At 42.7% G+C, this 17,854-nt stretch overlaps 1 protein-coding gene across 4 annotated transcripts in view; it reads left to right on the forward strand.

Moving 5' to 3' along the window:
* The window catches only part of LOC138739501 (FRAS1-related extracellular matrix protein 2-like), a 255,570-nt gene that overhangs the window by 70,191 nt on the left and 167,525 nt on the right, over nucleotides 1–17,854 (forward strand). For all 4 annotated transcript variants that reach the window (XR_011342293.1, XR_011342294.1, XM_069891716.1 and 1 more), the window contains exons 3-4: nucleotides 2,028–2,174; nucleotides 10,882–11,112. Coding sequence is in view for 2 of the 4 variants with exons in the window: in XM_069891716.1 (XP_069747817.1) it covers nucleotides 2,028–2,174; nucleotides 10,882–11,112 (378 nt within the window). In the remaining 2 variants the exon portion in view is untranslated. The remainder of the gene's footprint in view (nucleotides 1–2,027; nucleotides 2,175–10,881; nucleotides 11,113–17,854) is intronic.

Raw genomic sequence — 17,854 nt, forward strand, 5'->3', positions numbered from 1 at the left:
ATTCTGAATAAAGTGTGGCACTATTTAGCAAAGTGCATTATTACCATACTATTGCAGGTTAGCATAGCGGTTAGCACCATATTATTACGGTACCAGTGGTCCAGGTTCAAATCTGCCCTTGTCTGTTCTTTCTCTCCTAGTCCATGTGGATTTTCTCTGGGTTGACCAGTTTCCTCCCACATTCTGAAGATGTATGGGTTTAGTAGGTTAATTGGCCTCGTTGCATGATTTTGGCAGCTCAGAAGAGCCTGTTGCCATGTTGTATCTTTCAGATTTTAAATTTAGACATTTAGCACAGTAATAGACCATTTTGACCTACAAGTCCCTGCTGCCCAATTTATACCCAATTAACCTACACCCCCAGTAAGTTTTGAATGATGGGAGAATATCTGAATCTCCAGGGAATACCCGTGCAGACACGGGGAGAACGTACAAATTCCTTACAGACAGTGTGGGATTCGAACACTAGTCCTGATCACAGGCGTTGTTGAAACCACGATGCCAACCGTGCTGCCCTCTCTAAATTAAATGTAAATAGTTTTTACGCTAGCGGAGAGAAAGTACTGGAGGCTTGTTAATCACAGTGAGCATAGTTGGAATTTGGAAGCTTATCTTGGTCTGTAATAGTAAATAGATCAACATGAGTTTTTAAGAAAACTAAATTCATTGTCAACTTACGAATCCAAGTTTCATTCAAAGGATGAATGTTATATCAAAAATGTATAAACTGATGATGCTGGAAATGCTCAGCAGGTCAGTCAGCGTCACTCACGTTATAGCTGCCATGTGTCTATGGAGACTGTAAATATGGATGGAGAATTATGAGAGATTCAGAAACAAAAACAAAAAATGCATGAAAATCTCAATAGGGCAGGGAGAAGTCAATGTTTCATGTCTATTAACCTTTGTCAGAATTTTTTTTTAAATCATTCACTGAGATTCAGAGCTCAAATAGATTTAAGTCTATGATGGCTATTTGACGGTGATCCAACTACCTGAATAAACTTGGTTGAAGGCTATCAACTTCCCCAGAGTACAAAGCTAAGTACAGAGTTGCATATCCATAATTACAGTTAATAACGTGTTGAAACGCATCAAAGTTGGAACTAAATGGTGTCTAAATAATCTGCGTAACTAAGTAAAATCAGATCCATAGCTTCATTTGAAATTAGAATCATTTTTGAAGTTTACATACATTGACCAATTGGAAAGGATTCATTCAAAATCTGAGTATAGGAAAGCAATACCAAATTGTATGACTGTCCACCAACTCAATAGTTGGAATCTCAATGTGCTGCAGAAATTGTTTCATTTCTAAACCAAGAAAATTCACGGACCTAGAGCAGTTTCCTTATTTGTATAGACATGCACACACAAAAAATGTATTGTTTAGATACAGCTAAAATATACAAATGGAAGTTCATCCTTGGTCATGTCACTTTATTTCATAGCTCATGTAAAAATTGAGTAAAGTGGTAGGATTTCCACCAGTTGATGTGATCTACCAGGATTGTTGTCTAAACATGAGTCGCACAATCAGTGAAGACCCCTCCCACCTCACATGCAGAATCCTCCAGCTACTCCTGTCAGGAAAGAGAGATAAGAGTATCAGAGCTAGAATTACCAGGCTAAGAAACTTGGGTCGTAAAGCAGCTGAACGGCTGATGAAACAGACTCTGACAAACCTTCCATGACTACTATTTATTTAACAATAATATTTATTTATTTTAATCTTTGTTGATCTATGCTGTACATATATATCGTTGGTATTTGTGTTTCCAGGGTTTTGCACCGAGGACTGGAGAACGCTGGTTCGTCAGGCTGCACTTGTACAATTAGCTGATAAGTGAAATTGAACTTGATTTGGCAAACCTAGTTTTATTGCAAGAGTTGTATCTAGAATAACTTGAATGCAAAAGAGACAATAAATGCAAAAGATAGATCATGCATATTCACTTATCTTTTATAAAATTATTATTGTTTGCATGCTACATATTTAAATTGTTCTCTCCAAATTTATACTGCAGGCGGCAATAAATTGAAGAATCAACTTTTCCGTTTAAATTGGGCTTGGATTTCTCTGGAGAAGGAATACTATCTAATCGATGAAAATTCTAAATTTTTGGAGATTACACTGAAGCGCCGAGGCTATCTTGGGGAAACTTCATTTGTTGGTAAGGTATCATTCAGTGATTGGAAACTGTTGCAGAGTTGCATTTGATTGTATTATTTGCCTGCATTTACCTTCTAAACACAGCACCTGACTGAAGGCAACAAACTGTTTGATATGTACGTCTCCGTAGGTTGATTGTAGAAAGATGGGATTATTATGTGATGTGAGACAAACACTGGATATTAGAGGAAATTGATTAATGATGAGGCAACAACTTCTGACCTAGTGGTATGGTATTAAAAAGTTTGTTATTGAGAACTAAGATGAAGAAAAACATCTTTGTTCAGAACAGTTCTGAACTTCTCAACATGAAGATTTTACTCAACAGGCTTCTGTTGAGGGTACAACTTCTCCCTGCTTGTTTTTCTTGTGTTTGTTTATTTACTCAAAAGTTGACAACTATTTGATATCTCCAGAGGACACTGGCAATATCAAACTTGGTGCTGTCAGACTTGAGCATTTTATTTTGATCCAGGCTTTAATTGCCTTAGTAAAACTTAGGTGCATACTTGAAATTAAGATCATTCGTCATTCAGATGCCTTGCCATTCAGCATGGGCGATCATATTTCTCCATCTGTCACGATCTCTGATCCTCCAAATTGTAGTTGTTGCCTCCCATGTTCTTTGGTGAAGGCACCATCTTTGAGCTGAGACCGTAGTTGATGTTGAGTTCATGATTATACAAGGGAAAGATACTGAAGTGGAAACCTTCTTCGGTTGTAGTGTCTATACTGGATAGGTAACTCTGGCAATAGATCAGCAGACTCATCTGCCCAGAGTTTTTAGTTTTACAACCATAAAATCCAATTTGTAGAATCTGCTTGTGAAAACTATTCACCAACTGCAACGTGACCTATTTGGGAGGCTAAACAGGTACCGTACCTTGCACAGGGTGAACTGCGGCGGCCTCGGCCCCGGTCCGGGCAGTATGGACCGACCTAGGAGGGGAGGCAGGCCCCTCCAGCCCGGGTAAGAAACCTGCATAGGAGAAGGCCACTCCGATATAAAACCTACGACCCAAGGACCTCGCTGCCACGTCCCAGCTTGCTTGGCCACGGCACACGAACCATGGGTGTAAAGGGTGGGGCCAGTACTGCGCGCACTGCACTCCACCTAAAAGCTCCTTTGCGCAGGCCCGAGGACAGGTCCACGTCCTCCCCCTCCACGTCCTCCCCCTCCACGTCCTCCCCCTCCACGTCCTCCCCCTCCACGTCCTCCCCCTCCACGTCCTCCCCCTCCACGTCCTCCCCCTCCACGTCCTCCCCCTCCACGTCCTCCCCCTCCACGTCCTCCCCCTCCACGTCCTCCCCCTCCACGTCCTCCCCCTCCACGTCCTCCCCCTCCACGTCCTCCCCCTCCACGTCCTCCCCCTCCACGTCCTCCCCCTCCACGTCCTCCCCCTCCACGTCCTCCCCCTCCACGTCCTCCCCCTCCACGTCCTCCCCCTCCACGTCCTCCCCCTCCACGTCCTCCCCCTCCACGTCCTCCCCCTCCACGTCCTCCCCCTCCACGTCCTCCCCCTCCACGTCCTCCCCCTCCACGTCCTCCCCCTCCACGTCCTCCCCCTCCACGTCCTCCCCCTCCACGTCCTCCCCCTCCACGTCCTCCCCCTCCACGTCCTCCCCCTCCACGTCCTCCCCCTCCACGTCCTCCCCCTCCACGTCCTCCCCCTCCACGTCCTCCCCCTCCACGTCCTCCCCCTCCACGTCCTCCCCCTCCACGTCCTCCCCCTCCACGTCCTCCCCCTCCACGTCCTCCCCCTCCACGTCCTCCCCCTCCACGTCCTCCCCCTCCACGTCCTCCCCCTCCACGTCCTCCCCCTCCACGTCCTCCCCCTCCACGTCCTCCCCCTCCACGTCCTCCCCCTCCACGTCCTCCCCCTCCACGTCCTCCCCCTCAAAAGATGCTCACAAACTCAAGCTAGCATGCTGGAACATCAGAACCATGCTAGACAAGACTGATAGCCACCGACCTGAACGTCGGTCTGCCCTCATTGCACATGAACTCCTCAGACTTTGAAGAAGACCGCAGAGCCCACCTCACTGACAAAAGGCAAAGGAGGAAAAACCCAACACCCAACCCCAACCAACCAATTTTCCCTTGCAACCGCTGCAATCGTGTCTGCCTGTCCCGCATCGGACTGGTCAGCCACAAACGAGCCTGCAGCTGACGTGGACTTTTTACCCCCTCCATAAATCTTCGTCCGCGAAGCCAAGCCAAAGACCAAAGAAAGAGACCTTGCTTAAGAGTGACCTGTAGGCTATCAGATGGAAGGAGCACCTTGCATCTCCTTTTGCTGAGCAATTGCGCATCACCAACACTGGGAAGTTGAGATACTCTATCTTTCATCCCTATAGTAAGTAATTTCTATTGGTGGTGGAAAATGAAAGCTATTCACTAATAACTCAATCAATATGAGCTTGAAAGAAAGATACAAATTTCATAAATTCCTTATCAAGAATTGTGCTTTGTTAATATTCTTTAGTATTCATTTAGAAATGACTGCCATCAAATCATCTCTTAATAAGATGACTTTGACATTACCTTAAATTATACTTATTGAAATTTCCTTAAAGCCTTTTCATTGTAATTTAAAAAAATCATTCGATGTTAAAACAAGTTGCTAGAAGACGGTCTAGACAAATGTAACATTTTCTCTGATTTCTGCTCAATATAGGAAAAGCATGTATCAAGATCCTACTCACCAAACTTGCAGCTTAAGTTGCAAGAGTCATTTTGCTTCAGTAAATCATAATTAAAATATATATTCATTTCTTACTTTTTGTGAATGAAGAAACTAAAGATCTCATTGGCAACAATTATTTGCCTAAAGTGTTTAAATCTTTTCAGTGCAGCTCTGTTCATTTATTATAATTCCATTGCATTTGCAAAGAAAAAAATATTTTAAATTTTATGCAGTAATCTTGAGCATCATTCTAATATTTATTTTATTTCTTGCTCCAAAATACAGAATATATCTAGATGTAAGTTGAATGAACCATACTTTAGTTATCAGGAAAAATTTGCTTAAATATTTGTGCAAACCAAATGCTGCATTTTGTTTAATATCCAGTGTGTAAAAGACTCAAAAGCCCAGAAAAAAATAAATGATTTCTTACCAGTTTTAGCAGAGAGGTGCGTTTAATCCAAAGGTTGTATGGAGGGTTTCCAAGTATAGACAAAGCCAAGAAGCCATGAGGATGAACTATCATATTCCACAGCTTGGCACAGATTTCACTTTCATCTGCTTGCATGTTGAGAAAATGCTATTAGGCTTATTAGCTCTCCTAATCTGTTTCTTTCCTGCCAAGCTTTCACTGACAATACAATACAGGCTCTGGGCGATTTAACATTTACCAATGTTATTAATACTTTAAAAAAGCATTCACTTTATTGTGGAAATAAAATTACATTTTTGAATAACATATCATAACAACATTTTACACTTTTCTCATTCTAGATCCTATTCCTATCCACTCCTTACCTGTAGGTGGGAAAGCAATAACTGAGGGGCTTTTGCAGCTTCTGGTAACAATACTTAGCAACTGTATTCATGGAGGACAGATAGGTTAAGGTTTTATCTACATGCTCTAGTGTGAACAAGTTGATTGAAAGTTAACATGACTGAAGATTGATGTGTTTGCAGCTAACCTGTTAGTCATGTTGCTGGGATAGTATTAGGATGTCCCATTGTTAGACAGCATGTACAATTAATATATTCCTGCATGGTTACATTGCAAAGTTTATCTACATCTTCATTTAAAATTTCAGAGAACTGCTTCAGATATAGCTCATTTATAAGACTTTTAAAACTGTTAAATATTCATTGGTTAGTTTAAACAAAGCTAATTTGTATTCTTTGTTATAGGACACATGCCCATGTTTTCTCTCACGCTCGCTTTGTCCCTCGCTTTGTCCCTCGCTTTGTCCCTCGCTTTGTCCCTCGCTTTGTCCCTCGCTTTGTCCCTCGCTTTGTCCCTCGCTTTGTCCCTCGCTTTGTCCCTCGCTTTGTCCCTCGCTTTGTCCCTCGCTTTGGCCCTCGCTTTGGCCCTCGCTTTGGCCCTCGCTTTGGCCCTCGCTTTGGCCCTCGCTTTGGCCCTCGCTTTGGCCCTCGCTTTGGCCCTCGCTTTGGCCCTCGCTTTGGCCCTCGCTTTGGCCCTCGCTTTGGCCCTCGCTTTGGCCCTCGCTTTGGCCCTCGCTTTGGCCCTCGCTTTGGCCCTCGCTTTGGCCCTCGCTTTGGCCCTCGCTTTGGCCCTCGCTTTGGCCCTCGCTTTGGCCCTCGCTTTGGCCCTCGCTTTGGCCCTCGCTTTGGCCCTCGCTTTGGCCCTCGCTTTGGCCCTCGCTTTGGCCCTCGCTTTGGCCCTCGCTTTGGCCCTCGCTTTGGCCCTCGCTTTGGCCCTCGCTTTGGCCCTCGCTTTGGCCCTCGCTTTGGCCCTCGCTTTGGCCCTCGCTTTGGCCCTCGCTTTGGCCCTCGCTTTGGCCCTCGCTTTGGCCCTCGCTTTGGCCCTCGCTTTGGCCCTCGCTTTGGCCCTCGCTTTGGCCCTCGCTTTGGCCCTCGCTTTGGCCCTCGCTTTGGCCCTCGCTTTGGCCCTCGCTTTGGCCCTCGCTTTGGCCCTCGCTTTGGCCCTCGCTTTGGCCCTCGCTTTGGCCCTCGCTTTGGCCCTCGCTTTGGCCCTCGCTTTGGCCCTCGCTTTGGCCCTCGCTTTGGCCCTCGCTTTGGCCCTCGCTTTGGCCCTCGCTTTGGCCCTCGCTTTGGCCCTCGCTTTGGCCCTCGCTTTGGCCCTCGCTTTGGCCCTCGCTTTGGCCCTCGCTTTGGCCCTCGCTTTGGCCCTCGCTTTGGCCCTCGCTTTGGCCCTCGCTTTGGCCCTCGCTTTGGCCCTCGCTTTGGCCCTCGCTTTGGCCCTCGCTTTGGCCCTCGCTTTGGCCCTCGCTTTGGCCCTCGCTTTGGCCCTCGCTTTGGCCCTCGCTTTGGCCCTCGCTTTGGCCCTCGCTTTGGCCCTCGCTTTGGCCCTCCCGCCCTCGGGGGCCCACAATACTCCAAGTGAGGTCTCACCAGTTGCCTTATCAAGTTTCAACATCACATCCCTGCTCTTGTATATTGAAATAATTGCATTTATCTTCACTACTGACTCAACTTGCAGGGTATCCTGCTCAAGAACTCCCAGCTCCATTTTCATCTGGGAATTTTTAGATTTCTTCCCATTTAGAAAATAGTCTGTCTATTTAATTCTTCTAAACTGCACGACCATACACTTTCTAATTATATTTCATTTGCCACTTCTCTTAATCTCCTAATCTAAGTCATTTGTGGCCTCCCTGTTTCCTTGATGTTGAACTCAACACTACCTTCTCAAACAACTGACTTTGTATCATCTACAAACCTGACAACAAAGCCATTTATTCCATAACCAAAATCATTGATATACAACATAAAAAGATGTGGCCCCAACACCGACCCTCCCCCAGTGGAAGACCACTAGCAACTGGCAGCCAAGCAGAATATGATCCATGTATTCCGACTCTTTGCTTCCTGCCAATTAGCCAATGCTCTACCGATGCTAGTATGTTTCATGTTATTACCATGGGCTCTAGTTAAGTAGCCTCAAGTGTGGCACCTTGTCGAGGGCCATTTGAAAATCCAAATCCACAACATCCACTGCATCTCCTATATTTAGCCTGCTTTTCACTTGAAAGAATTCCAGTAGATTTGTCGAGCAAGATTTTCCTTTAAGGAAACCCTGCTGGCTTTGACCTATCTTGTCATGTGCCTCCAATTACTCCATCTCAATTATCTCCAACATCTTCCCAACCACTGGTTAACCAGTCTATAATTTCCTTTCTGCTGCCTCCCTCCCTTCTTGAATAGTGGGGTCACATTTGTGATTTCCAGTCTTCCAGGACCATGCCAGAATATATTGATTCCTGAAAAATCATTATCAATGCCTCCACAATATCTCACACTTTTTATTTTCAAACCTGAGGATGTAATCCATCTGATCCAGGAGACATCCACCTTTAGACCATTCAGCTTTCTGGGCACCTTCTCCTTTGAAAAATTTAACTGCACTCACTTTCCTTCTCAATACCCTTTGACATCTGGCCCATTGCTAATATCTTCCACAATGAAGACTGATACAAAATACACATTTAGTTACTTTGCCGTTTCCTTATTTCCCATTATTATTTCTATTTAATGCATCTCATGGTAAACAGTAAATATAACCTGTCAGCATCACCCAAATCCCATTCACCAAAAATAAGGATGTTTACTCTTTTAGGATAATTAAGATATGTAGATAGTGGGGTGAAATGACCTTTGTATGGTTGTCTTCATAGTTCATAGAATATAAGAGTTGGGATCAAATGTTGCAATTGTACAAAACACTGATTAGATCGTTCTGAGATTATTCTGTACAATTCTTGTCACCATTCTAAAGGAAAGATGGAGAATTGCTGGAGAGAGTTTGGAGGAGATGCACCTGGATGTTGCTTGCATTGGTTGTGGGGAAAGATTGGATATCCTGGACATGTTTTCCTTGTAATAAAGGAGGTTGAGGGATGACAGGTAGAGATATAAAATTATATGAGGCCTATGTAGGGTGTGATCAGAATATTTTCCCATGATAGATGTATCAAATACCAGAAGACATGGGTTAAAGGAATTTTAAAGAGGACTTGAAGCAAGTTTTTTTTTAAGCATAGCGAATGATTGATATCTGAAATTTAATGTTGGAAGAGATGATGAATCAGATGTAATCACTATATTTAAGAGGCATTTAGACTGACAGGTGTGGGCAAGATATGGAAGAATGAGCCTAGTACAGGCAAATGGAATTAGTGAAGATGGCTAAAAGGTCGGCTTAGACATGGTGGGTCGAAATGCCTGTTCTGTGTTGAATAATCTAATCTGTTACCAAAATGAGTGTCATCACAATCAAACTTTTCAGTAATTATTCCACCTTTTCTTATCAGCTCTTCTGAAGCAACAATATATTTACATCGTGTCTTGAAAATGGTAAGACATTCCAAATATGTCTCTTGTATGCTTTATTAAACAAAATTCGACCTCATTCATATAAGGAGATATCAAACTAGGTGACTGTCATTTTGCCCGAAGAGAGAGATTTTAAGGTAAGTTTTATGAAAAAGCAAGTTAAAGTGGCTGAGATGCAGGGCACTTGGAACTTTGACTTACCTACTATTGGTAGAACAATTGAATTCAGTGATGAAAAATGGACTAGTATTGCAGGAGTACAGATATCTAAGATGGGTGCAAGAGATTACAGAATTGGGAAAGGAATAGGTCACAAAGGGATTTGAAAACAAAAGTGGGATTTTTAAAAGGTAAGTTCAGTGTCTTACTCTGGTTTTCATACACGAGCATAAAATACAGATAGTTTCAAGAAAGTTTGGTATTTCCTATACTGTGCAGAGAAGAGATAGGAAATCTTGTGTTATGGTGTGAGAATAACAACTTGAGTCTCAATGTGGACAAGATGAAGGAAATTTATTTAAATTTTTATTTTTAAATTTAGACATACAGGCCATTTTAGCCCACGTTGTCTGTGCCTCCCAATTTGCATCCAATTAACCTACATCCCCTGGTATGTTTCAAACAGTGAGAGGAAACTGGAGCCCTGAGGAAAACCCACTCAGTCACAGGAGAGCGAACAAACTCCTTACCGACAGCGCGGGATTCCAACACGGGTCCCAATCGCTGGCACTGTAATGGCATTGCGTTAACTGTTACACCAACTGTGTCACCCCAAAAAAATGATCGTGGACTTGAAGAGAACCAGAAATGACCACCCTCCATTACATAGAAAGTAGAGAGCATCATGTTCCTTGGAGTCCACTTAACTAGTGACCTATCGTGGACACATAACATTTTTCCTCACTGTCAGGAAGGCCCAGCAGCTACTGCACTTTTTGAGAAGAGTGAAGCAGGCAAAGCTACCGGCAACCATCATGTCAACCTTCTACAGAGATTCTATCGATAGCATCCTGGCCGGCTACATCACCGTGTGATACAGTTGCTACAGAGAAATGGATTGAGGTCAATCCATAGGACTATAAAAATGGCAGAGAGTATAACTGGAGTTTTTCTCTCTCTCTCTCTCTCTCTCTCTCTCTCTCTCTCTCTCTCTCTCTCTCTCTCTCTTCTCCCCCCCTCCCCCCCTCCCCCCCAACTACTGGGATTGTTGTCTGAACAGTGCACGCAAAATCATTGAGGACTCTTTCCCCCTGCACACTGTATCTGTATCTATCAGCTACTCCCCTTGGGAAGGAGATACACGAGTATCTGAGCCAGCACCGCCTGGCTGAGAAACAGCTTCCCACTGGCAGTGAGAATGCTGAACAACCAAAGTATCTTCTCACACTAACCATCGGAGACTGTCATATTTATGAAACAATATTTATTTATTTATATTTCTGAATACTTGTCCTGCATATGTACTGTTTTGTCCATATGTGTTATGTCTGGTTGTGTGTCTGAATGTTTTGCACGAGGACCAGAGAATGCTGTTTTGTTGGTTTGTACTTGTATAATTGAATGATAATAAACTTGACAAGCCCATTGTTTGCTATAATTGTGCACTAAAATTATGCAAACTAAGAATTCACCCATCAGTTTTACCAGTATTGGAGGAAAATATGCCAAATTTATTTGGATATTGACCAGCTGTTCTTTGTACTCTTTTGACAGGCATTGGTACAAAAGATGGCACAGCTGAGAAGGATAAAGATTTCAGGGGAAAATCCCAAAAGCAGGTGCAGTTCAATCCAGGTCAATCCACTGCAACTTGGAGAGTACTGATTTTGACAGATAATGAATACGAACAGTCTGAAACATTCCAGATTGAACTGTCAGAGCCAGTAATGGCTGTTCTGGAATTTCCGGAGATTGCAACTGTGGAGATTGTTGACCCGGGCGATGGTAAATATCAGTAGCTATTTTTTTTGTTGCTGTATTCTTGCTGGACATGGATGAGGTGTATTGTTGAAGACAAATAACATGTTTGAAAAATTGCATGGTAAAAATTGCAACTGATTGACCATTTTCCTAGATAAAGCTTTGTTTCGTTTTGAATGTGATATTATCCAACTGATAAAATCATGGTCATTTCCAAATTCTCCTTTGTCAATCTTGTACCCAGCTTCCTTCAAACCGATAACTGCAGATTCAAGGAAACGTAGCACACATCTGGTCCAATCCTTCAACATTATGTTTGGCTCAGCTATTTTGTGTCCTCCTTAATTTTGCTATTCTTGGGCAAATTCTCTTAATGAAAGTCATCTCAAAAACTAAGGAAACTGACGGCATCTTTTCCCAATGAGAAGAATCACCACCTTGAATCCCCTCCCAGCTTCCTCTGTCATTTTCAAGGAGCAAGCAACTTCTTTTTATATAACCTCTGAGTAAGAGACTGTTTCTGCTTTATTCTTATCATCGTCCATTTCTCCTCACATCATCTACTTGTGAAGCTGGCAATCTCCTCATACTTTATCTTTGAACTTTGTTTTGTTTCATCTAACTTGAATCTTTTCTTTTAAACTGACATTATTAACTTTGTTACATGGTTGTGGGATCTGGGCAGTGCCATAAAATGTGCATAATTTTTGATTCCTTTAGTATAATTCAGCATCTACAAATTGCAGCCAATTATATACATTCAGTGTACCATTAAATAATTCTAGCTGAACTCCTGAGGAGATAGGGAATGGTCTATTCCTCGAACACATGTTCTCTGCCATCTGCTGAAACTATTAATAACTTTTTGATAATTCTGTAGTGTTTTTAAAAAATCATACTGACACTCTATAAACCTCATTGTCAGCTCGTCTGTTCTTTCAAAATACTCATCTATGCCCTTTCAGTTCAGAAGAACTCCCAGCACTGTGTCCATCTCTGTCAACAATTCCTGCTTGAATCCTTTCAATGGAGTTCTTTTCTACTCACAATACCAATAATTATCTGAGCAGTCGTGAATGACATCCTCTTGTCTCTGATCAATTTTCATTCTTTTAGAATTCTCCATTTAACATTTCAGTAATTATTTCCATCTTTTCTTGTAAGCTCTTCTTATTTTCTATCTGCACTGACACCCTTTCTGTGGTTTCACCTAGTTGTCCAAATGTAACAACCACAGATTCTCCTGCTGCTGCATCCAATTAATGTAGAACCACTCAAGAATCAATCTTTGGCTTCCCCTTTAACTCTGTTTTTCTTCATGACATTTTTACAGACACAGGATTAACCTCCACAGAAACATAGAACACTACAGCATAGAAACAGGCTCCTTCGCCTCTTCTAGTTTGTGCCGAACCATTTTTTTGCCTAGTCCCACTGACCTGCACACAGTCCATAGCCCTCCATACCTATCCCATCCATGTACCTCTCCAAATTCTTCTTAAATGTTAAAATTGAGCCCACATTCACCCCTTCATCTGGCAGTTCATTCAAGTGGAGAATTGGATAAGCAAGTTTGCGGATGATACAAAGATTGGTGGTGTTGTGGACAGTGAGGAAGATTACTGTAGATTAAAAGGTGATTTAGGAAGGCTGGAAGTGTGGGCTGAGAAATGGCTGATGGAATTTAATACAGATAAGTGTGAGGTGTTACATTTTGGAAAGGCAAATCTAAATAGGTCATATGCATTAAATGGTAGGCTATTGAGATGTGCAGAGCAACAAAGGGATTTAGGAGTGATGGTAAATAGTACCCTCAAGGCTGATACTCAGGTAGATGGTGTGGTGAAGAAGGCATTTGGAATGTTGGCCTTCATAAATCGGAGTATTGAATTCAAGAGTAGGGAGGTTATAATGAAATTGTACAAGGCATTGGTGAGGCCAAATTTGGAGTACTGTGTACAGTTTTGGTCACCAAATTATAGGAAAGATATAAACAAAATAGAGAGAGAGTACAGAGAAGGTTCACAAGAATGTTGACAGGATTTCAAGGTTTGAGTTACAGGGAAAGGTTGTGCAGACTGGGGCTTTTTTCTCTGGAACGTAGAAGATTGAGGGGGGACTTGATAGAGGTATTTAAGATTTTAAAAGGGACAGACAGAGTAAATGTGGATAGGCTTTTTCAATTAAGAGTGGGGGAGATTCAAACTAGAGGGCATGGTTTAAGATTGAAGGGGGAAAATTATAAGGGGAACATGAGGGGAAATTTCTTTACGCAAAGGGTGGTAGGGATGTGGAATGAGCTTCCGGCAGATGTAGTTGAGGCGGGATCATTGGTTACATTTAAGGAAAGACTAGATAGTTACATGGATAGGAGAGGACTGGAGGGGTATGGACCGGGTGCTGGTCAGTGGGACTAGGAGGGTGGGAATTTGTTACGGCATGGACTAGGAGGGCCGAACTGGCCTGTTCTGTGCTGTAAGTGGTTATATGGTTATATGGTTACATGGTTATATTCACACCACAGACTGTGAAGAATTCTCCTCATGTTCCCCCTGCACTTTTTTTTTTACCCTAAACCCATGTCCTCTAGTTTGTATATTACCTTTCTTCTTTCTTTCTTTGGCTTGGCTTTGCGGACGAAGATTTATGGAGGTGTATGTCCATGTCTGCTGCAGGCTCGTTGGTGACTGACATGTCCGATGTGGGACAGGCAGGCACGGTTGCAAGGGAAAATTAGTTGGTTGGGGTTGGGTGTTGGATTTTTCCTCCTTTGTCTTTTGTCAGTGAGGTGGGCTCTGCGGTCTTCTTCAAAGGAGGTTGCTGTCCGCCGAACTGTGAGGCGCCAAGATGCACGGTTGGAGGCGATATCAGCCCACTGGTGGTGGTCATTGTGGCAAGCACCAAGAGATTTCTTTAAGCAGTCCTTGTACCTCTTCTTTGGTGCACCTCTGTCTCGGTGGCCAGTTTGCTCTACCTACACCCATCAAATCTTTGCTCATTCTTCTATGCTCCAGGAAATAAAGTCCTAACCTATTTGACCTTTCCATACAACTCAGTTCCTGAAGTCCAGGCAACATTCTAGTAAATCTTCTGTGCACTCTTTCTATCTTATTTCTTATTTTTCCTTTAGTTAGGTGACCAAAACTGCACACAATATTTCAAATTTGGCCTCACCAATGTCTTACACAACTTTACCATACATCCCAAATCTTATTCCCAATACTTTGATTTATGAGGGCCAATATGCAAAAGCTCTCTTTACAACCCTACCCACCTGCGACAACTTCAGGGAACTATGTATCTGTATTCCCAGATCCCTGTGTTCTACCTCATTTTTGGTTTGTCCTTCCAAAATGCAACACCTCACACATGTCTGCATTAAATTCCATCTACCATTTTTTCAGCTGGTCCAGATCCCTCTGCAACTTTGAAAACCTTCTTCATTGTCTACAACGCCTCCCATCTTAGTGTCCTCTGCAAACTTGCTGATCCAATTTACCACATTGTCATACAGATCATTGATATAGATGACAAACAGCAATGGTCGCAGAACCAATCCCTGAGGCACACTAGGAATACTGTATACATGCTAGGTTTGTCTAATCTTCCTTTTAACCAATTAAAAGATGTGCTTTGCCATAAGAAGAGTTTGGTTCATTCATGATCTCGCAAGCAAAGCCATTTAATTACTCTATAGAAAATTGCCCTGGTTTTGGAATCACTACAATTTTAGATTCTCCCATCATGGTGATTTATAAAGAATTACAGACTCAATAACAATGATATATTTCCAAGTTAGGGTGGTGTGATGTAGATCTGCTACATAGGACCTACCACGTGAAAAAGATTCCAGGTTTGTGAGGTGCTCTCAGTGAAACACTTGTTGCTTCAGTACACATAGCATATAATGCACTTTTAAGCTTGGAATACAATCACGAACAAATGGAAGATTTAGGGTAGAGAAGAGACACCAATAAAATGTGATGCTTTATCTTTCGAGCATTAAATTGCTTGAGTATTGATGGATTGGCATTAATTCTGCAAATGTACCTGACTTGTGCCTTGGAATTGGTGAAAAGCAGTGAGCAATCAGATATCACTGTGTAGAAATTGGGAGGGGGAAGCATCTGAAAATCATGGTGAGCTGTTGAGGTTTAAAGCCATGGATAGTTTTCTAGATTATGAGACTGATAATAGTGTGTGCAATTAAATTTTCTGTGCTGTGGAAAAGAGGCTGTGTAACCCACAATCACTTCAGAAATATGTCTATATTGCCTCATAATCTGAAAAAAAATTAGTGAAAGTAGAGATGTGCATCCCTAAGAGATTTTGGATGACCAGGTCCCTTGGAAGTGGATTGTTCATTGCTATACCACATCCCAACACCTCTCATCCTGAGTGGCTCTCCTTGGGGTTAAACTTTTTATTCTGTTCTATCTCTTAAGTTTTAGCATCTCTCATTGGTTGTAGTTTGTTAAATTGAACTTGATTGTTGGAAACACCTCCAAATAAAATGACATGCTGCTTAAAATGCACAGTAAATTGACATCTGGCAAGTTTCAAGGTTGTAGGCATTGCAGATAGATTATATGACATTATCGCTGTAGCCATTAAAGAAACCCAAATCCTAAATGTTTAGAGTTTAGAAACATAATTTCCATCCTAAACTGCTCATTTATTATTAAAAGTTTAAAGTATGAAATTCTGGCCTAAAGCCAGATGTAGTTTTGCTTCCGACACAAAAACCTTGTGTGAGGCTGGCAAGTCATGATGAGTCAGACCTAATTACTGAGTTTCTTGCCCAGCTTCTGGCCAAATTCAGTATGAATTGTGTGAAAGCTGATGGCAGAGAATTAAGCATTATCTAAAGGCCCTTTCATGCAAAGAAAAAGCCCGACTGTAAAGGCGGAGTTTCTCCACCCTTGCATCGGGAGACTTACCTTCTCGAAAGTGCCATAGCCGGCTCTAAGGCACCGACTGTAGTCCCTCTCAGGGAAGGATAATCGGCGGACCACTGCGCTCTACCATCTCACATGAATGTACAGTCACTGCAAGCGGCTGATTAGGGGTGATTAGGCCCTGACCTATCTCCCCACTCACCCCTCTCCCTCCATGACCCCCTTAAGGCAGCGGGAGCCGGCAGGAGACATCGGGCCAGTGGGAGCCTCAGGAGCCATCAGGCAGCAGGGGCCAACGGGAGCTATTGGGCTAGGGGCAGCCAGTGGGGGCCATTGGGGCAGGGGTGGCCGGCTGGGGTCGTCAGGGCACTGGGCAGTCAGTTCGGGCTGTGGCACCTCACCCAGCCTCTTGGGTCTTCGAAACCGTTCTCTGCGGCTCAAAATGCAGCAGATCAATGGCCGTCTTCCCTATCTATAATTCCCCCAGGCAGCTGCAACTCTTTTGGAAAACACAGCAGTTCCAGCTGCGTGGGAGATTATGGGTAGGAAAGACGTAGTTATGGTAGGTGGTGCTACGGCACCAGTCGTCCCACCTCCGTTGTCTCTGGGTGGCACTATGAGGCGCTGCTTGACATGAATGCAGTGTAGGAGCAACCTTTTAGGGCTGCTCCATGAAAGGAGCATTTTATGTTTCCCTCTGTGCTTGTAGCTGGCCTCCAGGTGGAGGGCCTTAAGACTGTCAATTGTCATTCTAGTAAGTGCATTCTGTAGGTAATGGATGCAGTGGGATTTTCTTTCTTCATATTATAGCGAAGCATCATGAAATCAAGTTCGTCTAACTTCTTGCACCTTCCCCAAGCCGCCTGTTCCTAGCATTGAATGTCATTTCTAAACTTTTACTGGGTGGTAAAAGGGCAACCTCACTTCAAAATCTGAATTAGCTCCTCAAAGCCTAACTTCTCAATTTAACTGAGATCTTGCTAGACTGCATTGAGGGCATTATACCCCTCCTAGAATCAAAGAATTGTTCTTAAATAAAACTTTTATTTGGATTTCTCATGCAATGTAATATTGTCATGTGCAATGTCATTTAATTTTATCTAAAATCCAATTGCTAAATTATCAACAATATGTGCAAACATAGCGTGCTTTGTAAAATTGTATGGACTCTATAACTATAACATTCACATTGCACAGGGACAGATGGACTAATGTAGCATTATCGAATAATCTACATTATTCGTGCTATTTTCTGCCATGAGAATAGTGCAATATTAAGCAGCAGGAGTCTTAACGGAGTATGAAGGGCTGCTCCTCTGATGGTTAAAAGGTCTTATCCTCTTAGGTTACTAGAATTTGCCACTTAGATAATATGGCAGAAAATTAGAAAATGTTCATATTTCTTTCATGATTTTGGCTCCTTTGTTTATTTCACATTTATTTCACAGCAAAGCTGAGGTGCACATTTTTGATGTGTATAAGGTTCTGCAAATTCTGTACCTCAGTTTATTGCCAGTGAGGCATAAACTGGATTTTGCCACATGTTCCCACATACTGTACTTATTATGTGGGTAATTTTGCATTCAAATAATTTCTAGTCTCATTCTCTTCTAGCTCTGAGAATTAAAATCTGCAGTGCAATTGCATTTTCTATAAAATGAAACTAATATTACAGTAGCAGACCACAGTTTGCTGAATTCAGTACCTAATTCCAGAAATTTCTGGCCCCTTTCTTTGCCACAGAACAGAAATGAAATGTGATTTGAATCTGGGCACCATTGCATCTAACCTGCAGCATCTTTGTAATTCATTTAAAAAGGTTTTAGTTGATGAAAAGGGTGAGTGAATAGAAATATTTTAAACTTCAC

Source organism: Narcine bancroftii, chromosome 7 (genome assembly GCF_036971445.1).
Source record: "Narcine bancroftii isolate sNarBan1 chromosome 7, sNarBan1.hap1, whole genome shotgun sequence".
Taxonomy (NCBI): Eukaryota; Metazoa; Chordata; class Chondrichthyes; order Torpediniformes; family Narcinidae; genus Narcine; species Narcine bancroftii.